The sequence below is a fragment of the Myotis yumanensis genome, unplaced genomic scaffold (genome assembly GCF_028538775.1).
Source record: "Myotis yumanensis isolate MYYU_CA2020_CCGP unplaced genomic scaffold, mMyoYum1.0.hap1 SCAF_1, whole genome shotgun sequence".
In the NCBI taxonomy this organism is placed as follows: domain Eukaryota; kingdom Metazoa; phylum Chordata; class Mammalia; order Chiroptera; family Vespertilionidae; genus Myotis; species Myotis yumanensis.
The window spans coordinates 147,909,540-147,935,623 of record NW_027223752.1 but is presented as its reverse complement, the minus strand read 5'-3'; the positions used below and the strand labels follow the sequence as shown (position 1 = coordinate 147,935,623).

General features: G+C 39.9%; 1 protein-coding gene across 2 annotated transcripts in view; it reads right to left on the bottom strand.

Moving 5' to 3' along the window:
- Positions 1-26,084, bottom strand: part of GPR158 (G protein-coupled receptor 158) — a 377,074-nt gene that overhangs the window by 115,136 nt on the left and 235,854 nt on the right. The window contains exon 5 of one of the 2 annotated variants that reach the window (XM_070432941.1): positions 2,459-2,527. The exons of the other annotated variant lie outside the window; for it this stretch is intronic. Coding sequence (XP_070289042.1) covers positions 2,459-2,527 — 69 coding nt within the window. The remainder of the gene's footprint in view (positions 1-2,458; positions 2,528-26,084) is intronic. 2 annotated transcript variants of the gene reach the window in all.

Genomic DNA, 26,084 nt, shown 5'->3' with positions numbered 1-26,084 from the left:
TTTCAAAAATAACACGAAACAGTGTGTTTTTATTGCCTAACTACAAGCACTACATAAGTAATATAAATAAGGACCATCATTCTTAATCTTTCACAATCAAGCAGATTGTTTTTAAATGAAAATGGTCTCTGTTGGGAGAAAGAAATTCCATTTCAGAGGAATCGCAGCTCAGCTGAACAGGAGAAACCAGGTGGAGCAGGAAGGGAGTAATGGAGAAGCCAAGTCTTACCCCCGGTAGCTGCAGTAAAACGGGCTGCCCAGGCTGAGGCTGGGGCCTCCCCACTTCCATCCTGCTCAAAGGCTTCTTGGAGGAGTCAGTCAACTTGCTAGAATTTAGCTTCATCTTTCAGTCAATCCAGGAAGGCTTCTTAGAGGAATCCCATGCCAACTGGGGGAAGTAGGTTCTCCTTTTTGGTATCCAGCCCAAGGTGCCCATCCATGCTCTCAGGCGCCGTCTTTTGGGCCCTTCCCACCCACACAGTCCCACGGCCCTAGGTCCTTGGTGCCAGGGTTCAGCAGGTGCCAGGGCAGAGGCACACACCTGAATCTTAGCTTCTGCCGAGTGGAGGTGAGCAGGGCAGAGCGGGTCTCACCTCCTCAGCTACCACCTCAGCCTCTGCCGTGGCTCTCCAAGCAGATTCTTTGGAGGCCACTTCCACAGGGAAAAAAGCCACTAATTTAGGGTATAGTTCTAAGCTTACCCAGTATAACCTCACTCAGTAGTCCACTGAGTAGTACCTTTTAGCGTGTAAAGTGCCTTATTCACAGGTTCCAAGGATTAGAACTGTGGACAACTTTAAAGAGCCTACCATAAGAGAGATCATGTTCCATTTAACAAGTGAAAGAAGGTTGGTCATGTGCTGAGTGCAGAAAACCAGGAGAAAAGTGGTATTGGGTATTGGATGAGACTCGGAGGTAGGCAACGACCACAGTATTTATTACATCATAAACCATGGTGAGAGTTTTGATCTTTATTCTAAGAACACTGAGAAGCCCTCGAAGAGGTGACAGATTACACTTGATATTTTAAAATATCCCTCTAGCTACTGGGTAGAAATGTATTTTAAAATAGCAGAGGTTCAGGAAAAAGATGATGGTAGCAGCAACAAGAGATATTCAAATGATTAAAATTATTATTCAAATGACTGAAGTCATTTCAGATCTTTCACTTCTATTTGGCTGACTCTATGACTGGTTAAATACCTGTCTAGTAGTTCTATGGGGAAGATTAAATGTTATGAGGCACAACATGCCATTTATATAGGAATAGTACCAGGCATGCATGATAAACAGAGCTTTGCATTATTATATTGCTTCTATTATTAGTATGCATAACTGGATGCTAGTAAATTAGAAAACATGCAACATGAATGATATGAATGATTTTATAGAAAAAAACTGATTATACTTAAATAAATTTATATTTTAAGTAGAAATATGAAATGTAATTCATGAAGTAGAAAACCTGAATAGATTAAGACTGCTTGGAAACACTGAGGGAGAGAAGAGAATTTGAAAAATGAGGTAGTGGAAGGGGCAAATCCAAGTCATGTTCGGCTTTTGCGGTCATCTTAAGGATTTCAGCTTTTACTGTAGGTAAAATGGGGAACCTTTGGAGGTTTTGATGAAAGGAGCGCCATAGTCTAACTTTGGTATTCAAACTGGCTGATATTTTGAAAATAGACAGATTGTAGGGGGTAAGCTTGGAGGAAGAGAATGATATTGTATTCCCTCGACTTGGTAAGTCTCTCCTAAGTGCCTCCACAACATCCTGCCCTCACTACACTCTCAGCTTTTGTCACATTTTATTATAATTACCTGTACTTACTCACATCCTCCTCTAAATTGTAAGCTTCTTTAGAGGAGAAATCAAGTTTATCTTCTCACACTGCATTTCCAGAAATTAGCACAGCACTTGATACACAATAACTGCTGAATACAAACTGACTGAATTAAATTAGTAAAATCAATACTTATCTTCTGTTTACAGACATGTTACTAGTGTGATAGAGAGAACGAGTGGTGATTCTCTGTACCACGAGTACCACACATACATTTATCTTATTAGGTTTCTTTTTCTGTGTAACCATTTGTTATTTTCCAGCATGAACTGGCTGGTGTGTCTCACGGTTCTAATTCAAGCAAAGGAGAAAGAAATGAATATTTATATGTATATAACCAAGTGTATATACCAAACATGACGTTCATATGGTAATTAATTTAAGCATTTAACCCTCCTCACAAACTTGGGAAGAAATGTATAATTAGCTCCATTTTATAAGAAGAAACCAAAGTTTAGAAATGCTAAGTAACTTATCTAAGGGGGCCCAATATGTAAAAGACAGGGTTTAAATATATATAAAACCCTTGTTTATCTATCTATATTATATAGCTTGATATAGGTATATAAGCAAAATAAAATAAATGGATACTTTTAAAATACAAATATGTTACTTACTGGAAAGTATAGAAGCAAAGACCCAAAAAGGATAGTTTCCAACAGGATAAGGCCCGATGCTCTGATGCTCTAAAAAAATAAAATAAAAGTGTCATTGTTAGACTCACATTTCTAGGCATGGGAGAATTTATGCTATTGGGACAATTCCTCAACCAGTAGAACAGCATTCTTTGAGGGAAAATAAAGAAAAACAGGCTAATATTTCAGACAGGGGAACATAACTGAAACAAGCAAAGACGGACTACAAAGGTGATGGTAGACTTAATAACTTTTCTCATGCCTTCATGAAATTTTATTCTCTAAAATTTGAATTATTGAGCAGTCTAAGCAGCTGGAAACACTATCTAGAAAATCCTTTCAAACTAACTGATTCACTGACTCATTAGATCTTGCCTGTATTTCCGAAACATCAGCTACAAGTGCATATTGAACTCTATCCCTAAGCCTCTTCACAAATACCCACATGATGATTTCAGTGCGAAAACAAACATATGCACAAGGTCTTGACACCTCAGTGATAAAATATAGTCCCCAGACTCACTAACAGAGCTCCACTATGTGAATAATAGAAATCACACTAAATAACAGAGGAATTTCACCTTGTAAACATGCTTAAATTATTCTCAACTCAAAAGAATAAGTTGCTTTTCAAATAAATGTTCTGAATATTTAAAGTTTATAAAATATTTTATTAGATTCAAAATAGCATTATTTTCCCAAAGCAAAATGCTTTGAGCTGTGAGATGAAATGAAAAAATGACAAAAAAAGTCAATCTTATCTTGTAATAATAAATTTTGCTTTGGTGAGTTTAAATATTAATATAGGGCAAATATATCGATTAAAAATACAAAGATAAAAACAGGTCATTTGAGGGTCCCTGTGTTTTCACTAAATGCCACATAAAATGTATACACCTGGTGCAAATATGATATCTTAACTGAAAATAATTTGAGGTAGTAGCAATTAGTTTTTCAACAACAAAAAGCTGAAAAACCAAATCACAACAGCTCATTACTTAAAAAGAAATATCAGCTAACCGGATAGTCAGAGAAAGAAAATTTAATTCCTCTTCCAAAACCCTGGTAGGACATTGTTAGACAAATAGGAAAGACTTTATGTAATCCCTCAAAAGAACTTAGGACTTCCATTAATTTAAGAATTTGGGAATAAAGAAACAAGTTTAGTCTGTGAACAGACTTGATTATTCAAGTGGCTTCTCACTATTGGTTCCTATTTTTGCTAGCAGGTGCTTTCTACTGAAAATGCAATTTCTATCAGCAAACTTTAAAATGGGTTTTGTGCTGGCAGAACTTCCAAGGTGGCAAAATATATTCATACCTAATTATGAGTAATCTGTGCTTTTTTTTAAACTTTCCAAGAAAATGACACTGAGAGTGAGAGTCTAAAATGTTATACAAGATTGCTTGTGAAACAATCTATATTATTTGGAAAAAAGGGATGTGAAAAGTAACTGCAAGCTTAATGGAAATAACAGACTTTAGCGTTAACATCATCTCAGATTGAATTATAAAACAACCACTTGAACTTCAATGGCCTCACCCATAAAATGGGTTTCCTAATCCTTATCTTATTAATTCTCACAGGTTTAATAAAATATGAAGTATGCAAAATAGGTAGCATCATGCCAGATACTTAATAAGTAGTTATGTATTATTCAACAGTAGAAAGCAGCACCAGGATGATAAATTTAAAAACCACAGAGGTATATATTAGTATTTGTCAAAAAATTTTAATGCTGGGGTCCAAAATGGCCCTAAAAGTGTCAAAGCCTTGGGGGGAGGGAACTCAGTCATTCTTTGTTCAGCGCCAGTTGGTTCTTAGCTTGCTACAACCATCAAAACCACATGACAACTGGTGCCTGCTTTTACGTATTCTCAGAGCAAATACAGTAACCAATCTCTTTTTCATGTGGAAATGCCGAGTTATCTACCTAACACTTTCATTGCCTCATTCCTGGCTGGGCAGAAGAGCTCAAAACTGCAAATTATAGACCGAACTCCACTAAGTGGCTCCATAATCAAACGTAAGTAAGGCCTATTAAAAACGTGGACTTTTCCTTTCAAAATATTCTTGGGCAGAGCTGGCTTCATGGCCTCACAGAATGAGTAGGTACCTAATAGGTGAGATTTTAGGGATAAAGAAAAAAACACCTCATGCTTCCTGAAACAGTTTCCCATTTTCTTATTGGTACTGGAAGTTCTTTTAAGTAGAACAAAGCCTTTTATTTTTTAACTTGTTGCCAAACAATAAATATGTAAGCAATATACTGACCTCAGTTCAAAGTGAAGAACAAGAATCATTTTCTTGCAAATTAAAGTGATATGATAGGAAGGAGAGAGGAGGCACCAAATATGAATGGGAGAGAGGAAGGTGTGAAAAATAAAGATGGATGAGAGATAATGAGCAAAATAATAGAGGCATCTCTTTCATAGTTTTGTCTCAGATAAAAATGGTAGCACATAACTTTTTTTAACCAGAGTTACTAACTGGAAAACTCTTGAAAAACTATCTTGAAGATAATCAACAATGTACAGTATTATACTACTTATGTAAAATACATACACACAAATCAACACCATAAATTTTCTCTCTATATATATAAATATATCAGATATGGGTCTGGAGGATATATATCAAGCTGATAACCATGTCTTTTTTCCTAGAGAAGTGAACAGATTTGGAAATACTTTGCACATATTTTAATTTCTTTTTAGATGTTATCATACACTGCTGTGCAATATACATTTTAGTAATTAAATAAATAAAATTAAATAAAAATTATCTAAAATATGTCAACTGAACTAGAAAATTCTACATTAGGTATCATAACATGCAAAGAAGTCTAAGAAAAGCCCTTTCTAGCTAATTCCTATTTAATAAGTTTGTACTCAGTGTCAACTACATGTATCAAATTATCAAACAGCATATTTATAATACTTAGAGATGAATAGAAAACTGAGGGAGTTATCTTTCAGCCTAACCTGCTAGTTTAGACTCCATAAAGCCCAATAAATATAATTCCAGAATTTACAATAGAGGTGAATAAATGACACCTCCATCCCACATTCCTCATTTCTTAAACTTACAGAACTGACTTATGAAGGTTTATGATAGTCAGAGAGCAAACCTGTGGACCAAAGAAAAGAGTTACTCTTATTACACCAATTTTACCAAATTATGTCAAAGCCAATTTCTAAATTCTATAATCTTTAGATGCAAAGTATAGAGGCATAAGATGAAACACAATTGTCACAAGAAGGTTTACGTGGGACTTAAGCACCCAGAGGAAGCCAAGTCACCAGAAGTAATAAATAATAAAAATGCTGAAGTATGAATTTTTAAAAATAATTAAAATGGTTTGTTGTTACTTCCTGGATTCTGTATTCACTAACTTCTTCATGTATTTTTTAACGTTTTTAACCACTGGGGAAATTAATGTATATCTTGCTAAAACAGTGCAGCTATTTTGGATCATAGTCAATTTCTTCAGCCTTGTAACAGTTAAAATGTCTTTCTATTACAAAAGGAACAATATGAAGATATTTTTAAATAGCTAAACCTCATAATGTCTGATGAGAATATAAGAAAGGAACAGAGTCAGACTCTGAAAGGAATGGACTAGCAAAGGTTTGGATGATTGACCAAGACTATAAATCTTTATCATTTACAAAAAGGTTCAGCCACACTAGGGGAGAACAGACTCACGAGCTATGCTTTTTCTTTTAAGCCTCCTGTTTCTATAGAGAAATCCATGGACTGAAAAATCACAGATAAAACCTGAAAAACACCTGGTTAAATAATTACACATAAACAAATTGGAAGCAAGATGTAAAAGATGGCCCTGAAGAGAATCCTAACATTGAGAGAGAGGAGAATATTAATTTTCAAGAATTTTTATTTATAATTATATAAATAGATGAGTAAGTATAGACTACATCTATAGTTTGACAGACTGCATGCAATTAGTTTGTCTGAAGAAGATCTGTGATGAAATATAGACAATCCAATTGAATTCAGAAAAAATTGTCAAGGAACAATTTCCCAAAATATGGTTAGTTAAACCCAATATCATTTTTCAGAAGAATGAAAAAGGTCCAAAAATAAGAGGAATGTGATCAGGAGAGAGATCCCCTAAGTTAAGCATAAATAATTCAGAGAATTATAAATTCATGGAATAAAACACAGGGGCTTTATATCCAGGTGGTTCAAAATATCAGCATCGGTTGCTTATTACCTGTCTGACCTTGAGCAGACTGCTTAACCTTCTGAGATTCAATCTTCATTTATAAAATGGGTGTAACCATGCCCACCTTGCAGCACCATTGTAAAGGGTGGAAATAATGCTACTTGGCAAAGAACAGGCACTCAGTCAATGGAAGTTCAGCATCAGTCTTTCATGAGCAGATAGAAGATATGAGGTTAATCGGCTGACTGAGCTCACTCAGCTGGCGAGTGACTCCAAGTCAGTTTGATTTCCTTTCTACATCTTACCCGGCCCTCAGTTGTGTCCTTACCCAAACTAAAGGGAACAGAACTACCTATATATATAAAAGCCTAATATGCAAATTTTCCCCTTGGGAGTTTGACTGGGAGACTGGAATTTCGATTGTCGCTATGATGTCTGCTGACCACCAGAGGGTGGCCTGGAATGAAGGAAGGCCCCAGCCAGCAGCCAGAAGGAAGGCCCTGATCAGCCCTGATTGCTGGCCAGGCCTAGGGACACTACCCGTGTACGAGTTTCATGCACTGGGCCTCCAGTAAGTTATAGTATAATAACAAAACATGTAGCACTACTAAAGTATTTAAAAATCAACCACAAGTAAGGGGTTGGGTTCAGATATTCTAAAAAATTTAACAGTCAATTTAAAATTCTTGAAAGTGTTATGTAAAACATTGAAAGATATTATAACATTGCCCTAACTAGGAATTCTTTCTAATTTCTAAAACATTACAAGAAAGTCCATTTTCATCTGATAGGGTCATTTTGTAGCAGAGCACTTTCAGACCTTTTGGAAAAATAAGTTTATCCAAAAATAAAGTCCAAAGTGACTTATACATAATCTCATTCTTTAAAACAGTACAGCACACTAAGTAAATAAAAAAATAAATTATAATTATATATATGTAGCCTATATAATAAAAGCCTAATATGCAAATCAACCGAACAGTGGAATGACCAGCTGAATGACAGGTAGCTATGACATGCACTGACCACCAGAGGGCAGACACTCAATGCAGGAATTACCCCCCACCCGTGGTCCCCAACCAGCACCAGTGGCAGGTGGCGAGGCTGGTGAGTGGGCGGTGCCAAGCCAGCCAAAGCGGGTGCCAGTGGGAGCCCCCCGGTTGCCTGACTGGTCACCCCACAGATTGGCCCTGACCAGTGGCCAGGCCTAGGGACCCTAGCCATGCATGAATTTCATGCATCAGGCCTCTAGTGTATATATAATTACACACACACACACACACACACACACACACACACACACACATAATTACTAGAGGCCCAGTGCATGAAATTTGTGCACAGGTGTGGTACCTAGGCCTGGCTGACAATCAAAGCACAAGTGTCTGGCATGGAAGGGCAGATCCTAGCTGACCTCTGGGCCCTGGGCAGCACCTGGGTCCCCAGGCCCCCACGCACCCCCTTCCGCCTCAGTCACAGTGCCTGAGTCCCCACAGAGAGATGAGGTGAGCGCAGCCAGACACTGTGGGCCGGGGCACAGCGTAGGCCTCTGGGCCACCCAGCAGTACCACACAAAAGCTGGGTGGGCAGCGTGCTCTTTCCTGGCTGGCCTCGCAGACTGGCTCCTGCATGAACCCAAGGGGAGCTCGACTAGCCCCTGCAGTCCTGGCAGCTATGGCCCAGCTCACCCAAAAGAGGCCACATAGGTGCTGAGCAGGCTTCTTACGGGCATCCAGCACCTGAGCGCAGGGGCTTCCCCAGAGCACAAGCCCTGTCATCCCGGGGGAGGGTAGCAGGGGGAGTGAGAGCGAGCTCAGTAGACACCCCACATTCTCACTGCACCTCCGTCCCCATTACCCCTGCCCCCTGGCAGCCAGCGAGAGGTTGCAGCCCCCTGCCTGGATGCCGCAGGAGGTTGGTTGCCACCACCCACCCCCAGTTCCCCGTCCCAGCCCGGGGCCAGCCTTGATCAGATGATCAGGGCTTGCCAGCTGCTGGTTGCCATCTGTAAGGAGATTGGTTGGGGCCAGGACCCCGGCCCAGCTCCCTCAGCACCTGGGAGCTGGGTGGCAGTCCCGCCCCCTGCCACCACCACTGGTCACCATCTGCAGGGCAATCACCAGGGCGATTGGGCCCCTGCTCATACATACCTTGGCTTGGCACCACCCGCTCACCTGCTCCACCATCCCGCTGTGGTCACACTCTTGTTGAGACCCATCAGGGCTGACAGCGCCTCCACTGCCGCCCACTGCCAGCGCTGTGTCACCGATGCCCGACATGTTCTGTGCAGCTCCCTGGTGGTTAGTGCACATCATAGCGAGCAGTTGAACTCCCGGTTAAACAATTTGCATATTAGGCTTTTATTATATAGGATACACACACACACACACACACACACACACACACGTTAATCCTCACCCAAGGATATTTTTTCCATTGCTTTTCAGGTAGAATGGAAAAGAAGGAGGTGGAGAGACACAGAGGAGAGAGAAAAACACCTATGTTAGAGAGACACATTGATTGGTTGCTTTCCCATACACCCGCAACTGGGACTGGGGATCAAGTCTGCAACTCAGGTATGTGCCCTTGACCAGGAATCAAACCCATGACCCTTTGGTGTGCGGGCCAATACTCAAAATGCTAAGTCATACTAGCCAGGGTGAAAAATTAATGATGTTTTATACATGTGAAATTAGAAATAACAAGTATTCATTATTAATATGGTTTATCATTTGTTGCTGGCAGAAACTTCTCATGGTTGTTTTTGTAGTATTTACATAAGATGCTTGCCAATTGTTTGCTTTGTCTCAGATAATGTGAACACAAAGAGGTGTTCCCTCTAGAGTCTCATCTTTCACAAGTTCAGTGCCTGATCTTACGGCTTAATGTTGCTGACTCTCACTGCAGAGGCAAAGTTGCAGAAAACTGAGGTATATACAGGGCCTATGCCCTGAATGGGAATTGAACTGTCGCCTCCTGGCTCATAGGTCAATGCTCAACCACTGAGCCACACCAGCCAGGCTGGACAATCTTTCTTAACCAGACTCATCTTTTGTGCTTATGTCCAAAACAATTTAATACCAAAGCGCTTCCAACAGATTTCTCCTCATTCCTTTGCCCCATTCCTCTGCTAAGATGGGACTAAAATGCATTCTTAAACTGTGGATTGTCATGTCCTTATTTGTCCTCATTTCCCTCATGGCTTCTTTGCAAAAATAGCTGTTACTTCTCTGCAATCTATTCGAAACTTTCAATTCCCTTTTTCTTTCAATACTACTAAATAGAATAACTCTTACTTCATTTAATGGAGATAAATTCTCTAACTGTCAAAAAAAAGCATATAGAAGTGAATGGTACATACTGAGATATTACAAAAAGGATCTTGCATTGGGAAGAATTACTGTATATCTTTAAATAAAGTGGCATGAAATTACTGAAAAAAGAATCTGTCATTTGCTTAGACATCTATTATTGATAAAAAGGTATTGATTTAGTTGATATATTTTTCAAATAAAAAGATCACTGAAATTATAAATTCCTTCTCATGAAGAAAGTCTAATGGAATAATAATAAAAATATAAAATATTAAGTATTTTATAATTTAACATTTCAGAGGTAAAACACTTTGCATACTTTTTTAAATATCACTCTTTGTTACACTCAAAATAAACATAATTTAGTCTCACATTTATCATTTTTTTTAACATAAATATACTCTATACTTGGAGACATTTAAGAGACTTCACAAATCATTGTTTGGTTTCATCTGATTACTAAGTAGAAGCAGGTCTAAGCAAACTTTCTTTATAGTTTGAACATTGTCTAATCTCATAATTTATTTTTCTCTTTTTAAATTTGGTATATTGAAAACTGCAATCTGCAAAAGTAACTGCTCTAAAATACCACTGCTCACTCACAGGCACTAGAATCCCATTAAACGTTAGCTAAATAACATCAGCATCTCCTTTATCTTCTTAAACAGGAAGAAAAAAAGTGAGAACAGAAACAGTTTTGCTCAGGACTGTTAAGCTTGTCTTTAACACATTATTTGTCCTCTCTAGCATGCTTGGAGGTGTACGGAATGACCAGACAATGTGTAAAACAAAGAGGCATTACTATTTTGACAGTCTAAACATTCTAGGACCTGTTTACATGTCTTATTTTATATTCCACATTTTAACCCAAAAAAAGTTTCCACTCTAAAATATGATGAGCATTTCAGTAATAAGTGAATTAATGAGGTGTGTGAGATGCAAGTAGAGGAAGCAGTATTGTATTTGACAAGCAAAAAACAAAGGTAGATTATAAAGGGCTGTGGGGAAACAACTGCTACTTAGATGCAAAGATGATGGAGATAGGAATTCAAAATTCAAACTCTAGGCCCTGGCTGGGTAGCTCAGTTGGTTGTGGGTTCTCCTTGGGTATAAACCCTTTTGCCATGTAAGGAGTTCTTAAATTCAATTCTGATATGAGTAAGTTTCTGCTAATATATTTCAATTGTGTTTAAATTTGAAATAACATTTTTCATGACCTTTCAGTCGGTAAGTCACTCTTCTCTCTGGTCTTTTTCCAAAAGGGCACCCTAAGTACAAGTAAAGCAACAAAAACACCATTTGCCATTATTAAAACTGACAGAGATTTTGTTGGATTATCTTCCCTATCTTATGTACCAATTTAAAATATCACTACAACTACAAATAGTTTCTGATTTGTCTCATGGCTAACAGAGAAAAAAATTGTATCCATTTGCTGGTGAACATTCAAATCAATTCATATCAGAATCTAGTTGTTACAAGTGTTTTTCTGACAGACACATTTTTTATAGTAACCAAATGTAACAAGAAAATAGACTAGAATATAGACAACAATATTGTATTATAATCAACAAACTTGCCAAGAGACTAGATCTTAATTATACTAATCACAAAAAAGAAATGGTATCTATAATAATAAAAGCATAATATGCTAATTAGACAGGACAGCTGAACGTCGTTCCTAACGTCCTTCTGGACAAAGCCTTGGTGGCTGCGAGGGCCGAGGGCAGGCAGCCATGGCGGCCTGTGCCAGCAGCAGCAGCAGTGGGGTGATATGGGCAGCACCTTCCCCTGATTGGCCCGGTCGTCTCCCACAGAGGGAGGCTAGACTGCAGCTTAGGCCTGCTCCCCTTGGGTCTAACTTATCAGTAGGACATCCCCTGAGGGCTCCTGGACTGTGAGAGGGGGCAGGCCAGGCTGAGAGACCCCCTCCCATGCATGAATTTTCATGCTCCAGACCTCTAGTTTAATATAATGTGATAAAGGTGCTAATTATCACTCCAATGGCAATATACCACTATGTATTATAATGCATAAATGTATCAAATATTGTATACCTTAAATATATACAACTAGAGGTCAGGTGCACGAAATTTGTGCACTCAGAGAGGGGGTCCCTCAGCCTGGACTACACCCTCTCACAGTCTGGGAGCCCTCAGGGGATGTCCAGCTGATGGCCATCAGTAGAACATCCTTAGTGCTGCTGCAGAGGTGGGAGAGGCTCCCACCACTGCAGCTGCACTAGGCACCCATAAGCCCAGCTTCTGGCTGAGCGGCGCTCCCCCTGTAGGAGCACACTGACCACCAGGGCACAGCTACTGCATTAAGCATCTGCCCTCTGGTGGTCAGTGCGTGTCTTAGCGATCAGTTATTCTGTTGTTCAGTCGATTTGCATATTAGCCTTTTATTATACAGGAAATGTGTTATTATGGGCAAGGCCTCTAATTCAATTTTTTTTTAGGTAGTTAAAGGGAGGGGCAGAATTTTCACTTGAACCTGAAGCTAAAATTTCCCTTAGCTCAAAAATCTGCATACCACTGAGACACATCTTAGTGAGGCTCATTCTGAACCCCCACACTGTTCTATTATGTGTCTAAGTATTGGGAACCATCTTATCTCTTTAGTGAAAGGAACCTTTTGTTATGTTACAATGACTAACTTTACCTCATGAGTTGTGTTTTGGCTTCAAGCCTGTATCCAGTATTCATGCAGCAACTTCAGCTCTTCTGTTCAATATTTACCTGGCATATCTTTCATTTTATTTTCTCTAAATCTTTCTAGATTTTTATGTAGTAGATAGGAATAGCCCATGGACACAGACAATAATCTGGTGAAGGCCTGGAAGGGGTGGGTGCCGGGTGGAGGAGATCAATGGGGGGGAAAAAATGAAACCTAAAACAAAGAGACATCTGTAATACTTTCATCAATAAAGATACATTTTAAATAAAGGAAAATACCTTAGTTGAAAAGAGCTTATGTGAAATAATATAATTGCTCTACACTGTACCTTATATTATCAGTTCCTCTCAAAGAGATATTAATTGACCCTATGTTCACTCAATGTTAATTGACCTTATGTTCATTGACTACAGAACTGACTTCTGCCACACCAACCCAGCACTGACTGCTACGGGGGCTGCGATCAGACCCTGCTTTTCTCTCCCAGCCTCTGTCTGGGCCTGATCACAGCCCCCTCAGCAGTCAGTGCTTGGTTGCTTAGCTGAGGCGCCCGCAGCCTGGCAGTCAGTCCTGGGTCGCCATGGTGACTGAACATGCCTGACTTCCAGTGTTTGGTCAAGCCTTCGGTCATTATGGACCCTAGCTCTTTATATATATAGACTAGAGGCCCGGTGCATGAAATTCATGCATGGGGGGAGGGTCCCCTCAGCCAGCCTGTACCCTCTCCAATCTGGGACCCCTCGAGGGATGTCTGACTGCCCCATGCAGTCTGCTGCTCAGTTGTTTGGTCGTCCCTCACTAACCCCCTGCTGGCCTGGTCGCCCCACACAGCCTGCTGCTCAGTCATTTGGTCGCCCTTCACTAACCCCCTTGCTGGCCTTGTCGCCCCACTCAGCCTGTTCGGTCCTCCATTTGGTCATCTGTTTGGTTGCGATGGCCCCTGGCTCATATATGTCTATATATGATATATGTCAAATATATTTCAATAAAAAATAGTCTAGAACTTGATTTGGGCACCTCCATTTTGAAATAATTAAATAGAATGTTTTTAACTTATGTAATTAAAATGACCATCATCACATGTCCAGCCATTAACTTGAATGGGCCATATGCCAGATAAAATATTAAAAGTTCTGAAATAATATACATAAAAATGATAGACATTTTCTGTCATTTTTCCCCGAACACTGAGTGCTGCTGAGAGAATAAAGATAGACATTAAAACAAAATGAATCCATTAAAGCTAAATCAGTTCAAAAATGGTCTAAACTATATTCCAACTCTCCTATTTTTCAATCACTCCTTTTGGAAAGCAAGACTCTCATCATATGCCTGTGGTCTAAAAGCATATATAGTGAAGGCTATTCTCAAAGACTTGCAAAATTTACAAAGATTTTCTGGCTTCCTGACTCACAGAGAGCTGTAAATAGAGAAAAACTTACCTTAAGGCATTTCAACACTAGTCCGCCTGATACCAGCAATATAAATAAATCAGTCCAAATGGACAGGAGGGTAATTGATTACTTTCTATTCCTGAATCTCAAAATACAAGTATTTTAGGTGATTCAAGTTTTGGATAGAGATTAAGAAAGAAGGGTTTTCATGGTGATATATAATAGGCATCTGCCTTTCTTCTTCAGAGCCTTTCTCTGGGACACCTCTTTTATTCATATAGCTTCATTACCACCTCATTGTTGTAAATCAAACCTGTCTCTAGTTCTGACCTCTCTTTTTACGACCAGATGTGGCTACTCCAACTAGAGGTTCATGAGTGACAATCTCAGCATGTTTATAACCGAACTCATCTTTGTACATTTAAATCTATTTCTTCAAAATCCCTCTCTCTGATAATGGCTTCACAGTGTGACCAAAAAATCAAATTAGAAACTTGAAAGTCATGCTAGACTCTTCTCCCTCTCTCTCATCCCTCAGTTGATATCATGTAATTTCTACTTCCTATCTTTGGAAATCATTCCCTTTCTCCCACTCCTAGAATCACTGTCTTAAATCATATTTTTCTTGATTTCTCCAAGAAACTTTTATCACAGATTCCTAAATGGTCTCTATATTTCCAGTCTCACACATTCTAGGTTACCTTCCACATTCAGCTAGAGATTTCTGTGAGATACAAATGTAACCATGTAATTTCTTTTCTTAAATCCTGTGATGGTTTGTTACACGTAAGTCTAAATTTCTTATTTCAGCATTTAAAGCTCTTCATTTTCAAGTCTCAGCCAATCTTCCCAGCTTCATCTTAAACACTCCATAAACCTCATATTGGTTGCATCATGCCCATTTTTAATCCCCAAACTGCAGATTTTGTTCTTTTACCTAGAAAATTCCTACTCTTTGTTCAAAGCCCATCAAAATTTGCTCTTCTCTGGGAAGATATTCTGATGTTTCCATATAGAATCTGTATATTGACTCCTCTTGACTTATTCAGTTACTGGAGGCCTGGTGCATGAATTCATGCACGGATGGGGTCCCCAGGGGGGTGGAGGGTAGCTGGGAAGTGATCGACCCTACTGGCAGGCAGTGGGATGCCCTTGCTAGCCCAGGATCTGGATTCGTCCTGCTGAAATTTGTGCTGGTTGTTGGGAGCCACCTGGAGGCCGCTATTATATTGTTTTTTCCTTGCAGAGCATCTAGGGAGGGGAAGTGGCCACAGTGCCTGACTTCCAGGAGCCTGGCAGTGCTGTCAGGATCGTGCTGGTGGTGCTGGTTCATCGGTGCCTGGCCCATTCTCTGGAGATTGGACCTGCAGGACTACTTAGGGAGTGGGTGGCTGACGCGGGGCTGATGGGCCACCAGGATGGGTTGGTCAGCTGAGCGGTGCTCCAGCTGTGGGAGCACACTGACCACCAGGGGGCAGCTCCTGTCTTGAGTGTCTGCCCCCTGGTGGTCAGTGAACGTCATAGTGACTGGTTGTTTCGGTCATTCCGGTCTTTCTGTCGCTTAGGCTTTTATATATAGAGATTACTAATGTGTTTATGTTGACCTTCTTCACCAGCCACTTGGAGCTGCTAGAAAACACCTCACAGAAGGCAGAGAACAGCCCTGTTAAATCTATGAAAGGCTTTGTCCTTCATCTCCATTTCAAGCTTACATATTAGCTACATTGTAGGTATAGTTTGTCCTCAAATAGTAACACCAAGTTGCCACATAACTACATGAAAAATATATATGAATTTTAGGATGCTTATTTAGGAATGGAAACGTTGAGTCTCCTCTTTAAGAGGTTTATTGAGCTGAAGTTTCCAGTGGTGGGTCAGAAGCATAGATTCCATGACTAATGCTCTCTAGTCATAATCTACATCAAGATTATGCTGACTTGAAATTTGATAATATTATGTTTGAAGTTTTCAAATTTCCTTCTGGACGAAAAGAAAGCATAAACTTTGGAGATCAAACAGAATCAATTAAAATCAAATTCCCCAAAATGTTTGGTGTTTTGGTGGTGTTGTTTTTCAATAGTGATATTGTACCCCATAATGTTTGGTGTGTTTTTCCCCATTCTTTCATTCAACACTGCGTGCGTGTGCGCGCACGCTCACACACACACACACACACACACACACAAATGCACACACAAACACACACACAAACACACACACACAGAGTTCCTGCTATATGGAGTGCTTCGTTTTCTTAGGAAAGACATATATCACAGACTGAGGTAGAAGTAATTGTTCTAGGGTTGTGCTGATCGATGGGATTAACTTTGCCTCCCCAACCCCCCATGGGATACTTGACAATGTCTGGACATATTTTAAATTGTTATGACTTGCATCTAGTGGGTAAAGTTTAGGGGTGTTATTTACAATGCATAGGACAGCTCTCCCACGACAAAGAATTACCTAGTCCAGAATGTCAATTGTGCAAAGGGTGAGGAACCCTGTTCTATAGGAAAACTTCTCAGAACTGCAATAGGACAAAGAAAAGAAATTCAATCAGGAATGAGAGTGTGGGAGAGTGATGGATGAGTTGAAATCTGAAAGATTAGAAGGAGAAAAAAAATGCTGAGAAGGTGGGTAGTGATGAAGAAAGGAAAGAGATAATCTTGCAAATAGAGGAATCACAGGTATTGAGTCCCTGGGGTGCATGTCTCATCAAGTGACAGACGGATATGACTGAAGTGTCAAAAGGAGGGGAGAGAAGTCGGTGGTGAAGTTGTAAAGAGAGACAATGCCAATTATGCTGATACTTATAAGTGTGGTTCAAGATTTTGATCTCTATCCTAAAGCAGTGACAAGATATTACAGAGTTTTTGAGTAAAGGGATAGGTTTTAAAATGATAAAACTGAATTTAGAACAACCTCAGGCTGCTGGATAGTGAAGCTATTGAAGGGGAACTCAGATGCAAGAAGATACCATAAAAGCCCAGGGAAGAGATAATGGTATCTTGCACCAGGATGGTGGCAGTAGAGATGGAAAAAAGTGAATCCATCTGAGGAATATGTGAAGGACTGGCTATGGAGAGATAGGAAAGAGAGGATGTTGTGCTGTGGCTTACTCTCAGATAGATGGTGGTGGCATTCCCTGTGACAAGAAAGCATGAAAGAGGATTAGACGTGGAGAGGAAGTTGGTTTTAAACATGCTGATGTGTTGAAACACAAACAGAAAGATCAATAAGGCAGTTGGGACTATGGGTCCAAAGAACAGAGAAAATGTCTGCAATTGTTTAGGCAGAAGCCATAGGACAGAGAGGGTCTAGGGTTCAATTGAACTCCAGCTGCCTCTAGTATGTATCTGTGATTCTCATCTGCTGTCTGTTTTTGCTACATCTGCCTCATGGAGTCATGTGTTTTAGCTGATTTCCTATATTTATCTCACTAGTGAGCCGCCAGTGGTCGCCTTCTGCATTGTTGGTTCATTTGTTGTTGTGCCTAACTGCTCATTTACTTTCAGGCAAGCATTTCTCTGTTGTCTTATTTGTGTCAAAAAACAAAAACCAAACCCACAATCTCCTTTCTGTGTGTGCAGCTCTTACTGCCTCTGTTAGTCACTTCATGCTGCTAACGCCCAAAGGACATTCATCGCATTCGGAGGGTTTCCTCCATACTTGACTTCTTTTAGAATCAGCGTTCACATTTGTGCCCTCTCTACGATTCACAAACATTTTAAAGTAAATTTTCCCTTTAGCTATTTCACAGTCTGGGGTGAACTGCCCAGGAATTTAATTTTGATAAGTGAATCCTACACAGTTCAAACAGCCCCTTCTCTCTCCATTGCGCTCCACTGTCCCCGAAACTCCCTGCCCTCAAGGAACACGCCAGCCCCTGGTTTTATTTCTCTGAGACTGAGGAAAGCTAAAAAGATTAATTGTGATTTCTAGCAGGCCCAGTATCTATGTGATACTGAAAAGCACAAGATTAATGTAGAAAAGTGTCATTTCTGCTTCTCCAGATATGAAAAATTGGTTTTAGGTTTTACCCCCAGCCGTTGAAGAAGACATAAAGGATCATTTTTAAGGTTATTAGTCAATGGTTCCCAGCCTGAGAGGTATATTAGAAACACCTATGACAATTTTTACAATTATACATACATGGAGACTCCTTTCCAGGAAACTTATTCACAACATCTGAGAAGGGATCCGTTCATTCAAACTTTGAGAGGCTGCACAGGGGATTCTGAAGTTGATCGCTTAATGGAATTAAGTGACACCCACCCAACCCAAGCACATGACACTTCATTAAAAACTAGAGGCCTGATGCACGAAATTCATGCTAGAGTAGGCCTTCCTTCCCCTGGCTGCCAGGACCCAGGATTCCCTTGCAGCCCTGGCTTTGTCTGGCAGGACGTCCAGAAGAACATCCAGTCTAATTAGCATATTATGCTTTTATTAATATAGATAACTAGAGAGCCGGTACATGAAATTCATGCATGGGTAGGGCCCCTAGGCCTGGCTGGCAATCAGGGTCGATCAAGTTCCCCGCCTCCTGGCCTCCCCACCTCATCCTTCCCTCCCTCTCTCAGTGCCCACAACTGCTACTGGTCACCGGCCATGTTCCACACCACCCCCTGGTGGTCAGCCCACGTCATAGCAAGTGATCAAACTCCCAGTCTCCCAGACAAACCTCCCAAAGGGACAATAAGCATATTAGCCTTTTATTATATAGGATAGTCACCCACTAGCAATGAGTGTCTGAGAATAGTGTCTACATAGGCCAGCCAGAGCCTAGTAGTCAGGAGGGTAAGAATCATGGAATGAATTCAGAAGCAGAAAGGTCAAGTCCCAAATTGTAGAGCACAGTGGTTATATTGCCATGCCAGCACACGCTATTCTAATCCCTGTCTGAATCAGATGCAGAGTCACCTTTAAATAGAAGAGGGTAGTGGGACAGAGGAGCAGAACCACAGCTTTAGTGAAACGTGTTGGGGTATGCTGAGTTAAGGGGGTGGAATTGAGTTAGAAAAAAATATTCTAGAGATAAAAGAGTCCTAAAGCTCAATGTAAACATGGATGATAATGGCTCCCTTTATAATTATGTGTTAAATTTGGACTGCCATAGGCCAATAAGGGTTATGACCCTTTTTATTTATTTTAAGCTTCTCTGCTATTATTATTTGCCTTGTTCCCCTATCCTTCTTATTTTTCATAAGGAAAACGAGGGCAAATGTTATAGCAATGAGACTATGAATGCTACCTCTAATCTGTTTTAAAGTTGGGTCAAAGAGCTAAAAATTGACTGCATTACTGAAAATGTCAGAAATGATCCTATCTGAATATTATATTATGAAATAGAAAATAACATATATCCTTAAGAGTCCTCAGAAGTATTATAAACTTAAATTTAGTAATAGTGTATGAAGAAATGATAAAATAAACAGAGAAGTCATGAGAATGAGTAAACAAGCTTTAAAGATATTTGAATTTCACAAAAGTTGTGCACATTTCCAGGACCTGTGATAACTAAGAAATTGTCCCTTTGCCAATTAGCATGATAAAGGTAATTCAAGCCTCACAGACTTTCCTAAGGAAAAGAGGTCAACAAGAATCCTGCTTCTCTTGAACTTAAACTTTTTCTCACACCTACTCAGCTTTCTCTCAAATGAAACAAATGTCCCCCTGTGGGGTGTATATCTTAGGCAGTATTGGCAGGGCGCTATTATGGATAATCAAAAGGGAACATGGAAAGCCATGCTTTGCTTCTACAAACATTAACCAGCAAGCAGTTGATGAATGGAGGTGTTGTTTGAGAGAACCTTGTTTTCTCTCTTACTGGCTATTGCAAAGGAACCCAGATGAAGGAACAGTCAATAGCGTCGTTTTTTAAAAAACAGCCTAATCACTCCTCAGGGTTAAGCAGAGTTGTCTTCAGTCTGCAAATGGTAGGCAAGGCTCACGTGCTCTGCTAGCATTCAATCCATTTCTCTTCTCTGACCTGTATCCAGAGGCAAGAGGGGACATCAGGAGGATAGAAGTGAAGCCCCAGAGGAATGTATCATTTTGAAATATTGCTGAAGGGAAAGCCGAGTGAGAACAGGTTCACCTTTTGCCCTCAGTAAGTCAGGTTATATATAGGATTTATAGGTGTGTGGAGGAGAGCATGATTTTTATAGATGTGGAAGAATAAGATAAAACAGAGCCTGTTTCCATGACGGCTCATCTCTAAACGTCTCCAAGAGAAAGAAAAAATATGTAACTCCTTGCCATGGTTGCCCTTCTTGCCGCTGTAGAGCCCCGTGATCCTGTCTGGATAAAGAGACCAAGCCAGAGGACAGAAAGTACTGTAGACACAGAAACAATGAAGGGAGCTCTGGAACCCCCTCCAGGGATGCTGCCCGACTCCCAGTTGGAGAAAGGCTGATCCAGGAAATTATGAGGCTTCAAAATGTTTAGGAGATACACTGCACTCTAGCTGAGCAAGAGCCACCCTTCAAAGTACTGACAAAGCTAAACTGAATACAAATTAGCAGTGGGCCAAGAGCTCATGGCCCAAATGAAATCTTGTTTTAGCAATGTAAAATTTGTAATAAAATTTAAAATTGTGATCAAGGCAGCCAAGCTATGCTTCTCTAGGCCAGCAGAACTCAGAACCAGGCAATGGACTGGGCTCCCAGGATCAATGTTTAAAATACCGATTGAGACCTCGTTATTCTGCCCTCTTGCTCAAACCATTCTGCCTGTGAACATTGTTCTTTAAGATTTTTTAACTTCAGGATCTGGAGGACCTGGTATGTCACAAAGAAAATAGCAGGTCAAGAAACTAGCAAATGGTCCAAATTAGAATCATGTTTGTAGCTGACAAAATTGACTGCATGGGGGAGGGAGGGAAGAGGGTTCCAAAATGCCAAGATGACCTTTTAGCCAAAATGTATCCAGGGATCCTGACCTGAATCTGAAATTACAACATTGTACATTCACTCATTTGGGTGTAGGCTTTTTAGTGTTTAAGAGTTTCTTATGAAAAGGCAAATACCCCTAGAATGTATAGGACCAATTAGTGAGGCACTGAAGGATAAAGAGATAGGGATGGAAACTGGACCAGGCAGGAGCTGTATTTCAAGTGACAGCCAATATTTTCAGTAGAGGAACAGATCATAAATATTTTAGGATTTCTAGATCATGCCATCTCCATCACAGTATTCGGTTATGCCATTGTAATGTAAAGTCAGCCAGAGACATGGAAACAAGTGACTAGAGCTGTATTCCAGTAAAACTTTACATATGGACTAGTGGCCCAGTGCATGAAATTCATGCACTTGCGGGGGGGAGGGTTCCCGCAGCCTGGCCTGTGCCTTGTCACAATGCAGGAGCCCCGCGATCCATCGCCCCAAAGAAGTAGGCCCCGCCCACCCATCCGGGGCTCCTGAATGGATTGTCCCCAAAAGGTAGGCTGGAGCAGGGGAAGGCCTGGGGATCCCCAGGCCGGGCTGTGGCAGAGGCCTGCGGACCCCTGGTGCAGGCGCAGGGAGGTCTCCGCCGCAGCCCCGCCCCCGTCTCCGATGCTGCAAGTCTCCACCCACCCGCCCCTGCTGGGCATGCAGCCTGATGATAAGTCATTACGTGATGGTGTCCCAACCAATTTGCATATTACCTTATTATTAGATAGATACTGAAATTTGAATTCCATATAACCCCCACATGTCATAAAATATTCTTCATTTTGATTTATTTTTCCAAACAGGCAGATCATAGTGTGCTGACTCCTGCTGTATTAGGAAATAAAACTCACAAAATAAATCTTCCTGTTTTCAGTTTTAACTGGGATAGGCCTAACTAACTACAGACTGAAATCCTTTGGCAGAATTGGCTCAAAATGCCATGCAACTATTATACACCCACTAAAGTCTTATAAAATATGCTCTTTTTATTGAATTTGAAGGAAGTTCGTTTAATTATGAGTAAGCAGTGGTTTGCTTTATGATCTCAGGCGTATCCCTTGAAATCATTTTCTCCATTTGTAAACTGAAGATGCCAATTACTGTTATTTCTCTCCCTTGTGGGATTCCTTTAAAATTAATTGTTACAAATATTAATGCTGTAAATGCTTAAGAAACTTGGAGAGTGAACCTTTTGTAAATCTACTTTAACAAAAAGCAAATGGACATAAAGAAAAATGTCACTTGCAAAATATTTGTAGTTCTTTGAATGATAACCATTTAGTAAACATAACTACCTATGCTAATACTTACCTTCAACTTCCTGTTTTTCTTCCTTTCAACATAACTTCAGAAAAACATCTGTGCTTTTCAATTCAATCTGTGCTGTGGCTATTTCTGGACATTTTTGGTGCCATATAAATTTTTGTAGAGTTTGTTCTAGGTCTGTGAAATATGCCTTTGGTAATTTAATAGGGGTTGCATTGAATCTATGATTGCTTTGGGTAATATGGACATTTTAATTATGTTAATTCTACCAATCCATGAACACGGTATATGCTTCCACTTGTTTATATCTTCCTCTATCTCTTTTTTCAGCATCCAGTAGTTTTCTGACTATAAGTCTTTTACCTCCTTGGTTAAGTTTATTCCTAGGTATGTTAATTTTTTTGTTGCTATGGTAAATGGGATTATTTGTTTAGTTTCTCTTTCTGAGAATTCATTATACGTAAAAATACCATTGATTTCTGAGTGTTAATTTTGTATCCTGCTACATTGCAAAATTCCTTTATTAAATCTATTAGCTTTGGATTTAATTGGGCATCCTGTTTTTTATGTGCTAAATTTGGCAACCCTACTTAAACTTACATCTAGAATGAAACTCCTGATTTATCCTTCTCCTACTGTTAAAACCAGTCTCTTTCCAGTGTTTCACACTTTCCTAATGTTAGTAGGTAGCACAACTCTTCCTTCAACTAATTCTTCAAGCTATAAATCTGAAGGAGTCAAACTTAATTTTTCTCTTTTCTCCATATCTCACATCAGATTCATCAAGCCCCATCAGTTTTATCTCCAAGTGCATCTCAGTTTTCATCACTTCTCTCCAGGCCACCACTATCTCTAACCTGGATTAATTCAATAGACATCTTATCATTCTCCCCACTTTTACATGTGTCCCTTCCTAATCCATTCTCATCAGGGCAGAGAGATAAATGTTTAATACCTAAATGGATTCATTTATTATCCTGCTTCAAATCCTTCAGCAGATTCTGATTGCACATCAAATGAAATTAAACTCTTTACTCCGGTCTATAGACCTCTGAAGGATGGGAAGCTCCCTCTCTAATTTCCTTGTTCCACTCTCTGGCTTGGCTACTATTTGCTGTCTATGCTGGCTTCCTTCAGCCCCTAGAACACTCCAAGCTTCTTTACCTTTTGGCGCCTTCACAGACGTGGTTTTCTTTTCCTAGAATACTATTCTGTCCCTGTTTCCCACCCCATCCACTCCCCAGTTATCCTTAAGAGCTCAGATTAAATGATGCCCCCTCAGAGAAGTCTTCCTAAAGAACCCCATGTTCTTCTATTCTTTCACTTTCCTTCATAGCACTTATTAGTATTGGCATTTATTAATTTATTTACTTACTTATCTTTGCCCCAAGATTATGAACTCCATTCATAAGATCACAGACTATGCCTGTTTTGTTCGCCATCAAAAACAATACCTGGGAAGTTCATGCACCCTCAAAAAACACTGAATGAATGAGTGAATGACTTACAAACCTATTTATCTGGTCCGACCCAAATGTCTAGCATCTTTAGTCAGCTCAACAATTTATTTCAACTCCCTAGAGAATAAGTCCAAATTTTGGAGCAGGTTTTTCAGGATCCATACTGAAATACTTGAACTACTCTCTATGTGCCATGTGCATTCTAATATCTTTGCATGTGTGTCAATCTGCCTAGCCTACCTTCCTACCTCCTTTCATGCTGACCAATAAATTCATTTTTCAAAATTCTTCTCTAGTATCATTTCTATGAAGTGCTCCGACCACCCCTTAACCTTATTTTTATGCTACTATTATATTCTGTATACACTCCCTATTAATAGCTAACATTTATTGAGCATTGTCACAGATCATTAATTGTAATAAGTTTATTAAGATTCCACACAGTTCTATCTTCACTGTAGCCCTATGAGATTAGATTTATAATCCCCAAATTACAGAAGAGGAAACTAAGATAAAGAAAGGTTGGTAACTTACCTAAAGTTTAATACCTCTTATGTGAGAAGCCAGGAGAGGCACCATGACAAACTAAAGTTTGTGACCTGAATTATTATCCCCTACTGCCTCACCAGGTACTCAACACACTTAGAACATGTTTTACATATCTTCCATTTCCTTATATCCACTTCCCCATTAGATTATGAACCTCTCCTGGGCAAGCCAGTATCAAAATCATCTTTGTTAACGCAGCTAAATATTCTAACTATTGAATAAATAGTTAATGAAGGCATTCATTTATAACTGTGCAAAGTCTTTTGCTTACATAATATTGGAATGGGCTTTAAAAATGAAGATCTGAGAAATTTGGAATAAACAGTTTGGTCTCAGAATATTTTTCAAATAACAAGCAATTTAGTATACAAGTACATTAATTTTTAAAAAGTTATTTTTACCATACTGAATATGTAACTGGCTTTACCATTCAAATAGGCATAGTAAATGTAAGTGCCTCCAAAGAGAAATGGAGCTTTGGTAATCATTAAACATTTTATGTGTCTTAAGGCATATACAAATATACTATAATCACTTTAGTTGTTCTTCATTAACTCATAATTAGTATTGCTACCACCAGTAGGAGGTTATTTAAATGATATTTTTAAGAAGCACAGAAAGAAAGAGAGCCTTTAGCAAAACTATTTTCCTGCACTCTCCTGCTTCTCCCCATATGTACCCTTACTGCCACCCTGACATTCACATACATTCACACACATACCCTTAAACCATTATACATGAGTTGTTCCTTAGGTTAAGTCATTAAGGGATGCTATTAAAATGCCAAACTGTGTAGTGACACAGATGAGAGAGCCAAGGACCATATAAAGCCACTAAAATGTTGTATTCTATCCCTGAAACTTATATCATTTTATTAACCAACTAGAGGCCCGGTGCACAAAATTCATGTGTGTGGGGGGGGGGGGGGTTGTCCCTCAGCCCAGCCTTCACCCTCTCCAATCTGGGACCCCTTGAGGGATGTCCAACTGCCTGTTTAGGCCTGATCCTTCTCACAATCCAGTATTGCTGGCTCCCAACCGCTCACCTGCCTGCCTGCCTGATTGTCCCTAACCACTCCCCGGCCAGCCTGATCAATGCCTAACTGCTCCCCTGCCACCCTGATTTCCCCTAACTGCCCTTCCCTGCAGGCCTGGGTCACCCCCAACTGCCCTCCACTATAGGCCTGATCACCCCCAACCGCCCTCCCCTGCAGGCCTGGATCCCCCTTAACTGCCCTCCCCTGCCAGCCTGGTTGCCCCTAACTGCCCTCCCCTGCAGGCCTGGTCCCTCCCAACTGCACTCCCCTGCTGACCATCTTGTGTCCACATGGGGGCAGCCATCTTGTGAGTTGGAGTGATGGTTAATTTGCATATTGCTCTTTTATTAGATAGGATGTCACCAAAAAATTTCAAAAAAAATTTGTAATATGTAGGCACTTAATTTATTCAGTTAACTAGTAGACACCTAGCAATCATGAAGCACAGGACATGTAAATTTCAATGAGGCATAAGAGAATTAGGAAGTTAGAATAATTCATGCAGGCCTAGAACTTAGATTATTAAAATGGGGCCAGGTTGGCTGGGTCTACTTTCTAGAATTTAAGATAAATTTTGCCTTATGACCTCACAGATAGTACAGCAAAGCAGTTAAGAGCTATAATGAGATATAAAGTCAAACAAACCTGAATGTTAATCCTAGCTACCCTAAGTAATATTGGATTGGCTTTTTAAATTCTCTACACTTGGTTTATTCAAACATAAAATGAGGAAAATACTAACTTACATAGTGGCTGTAACAATTCTATAACTCCAAAGTTATACT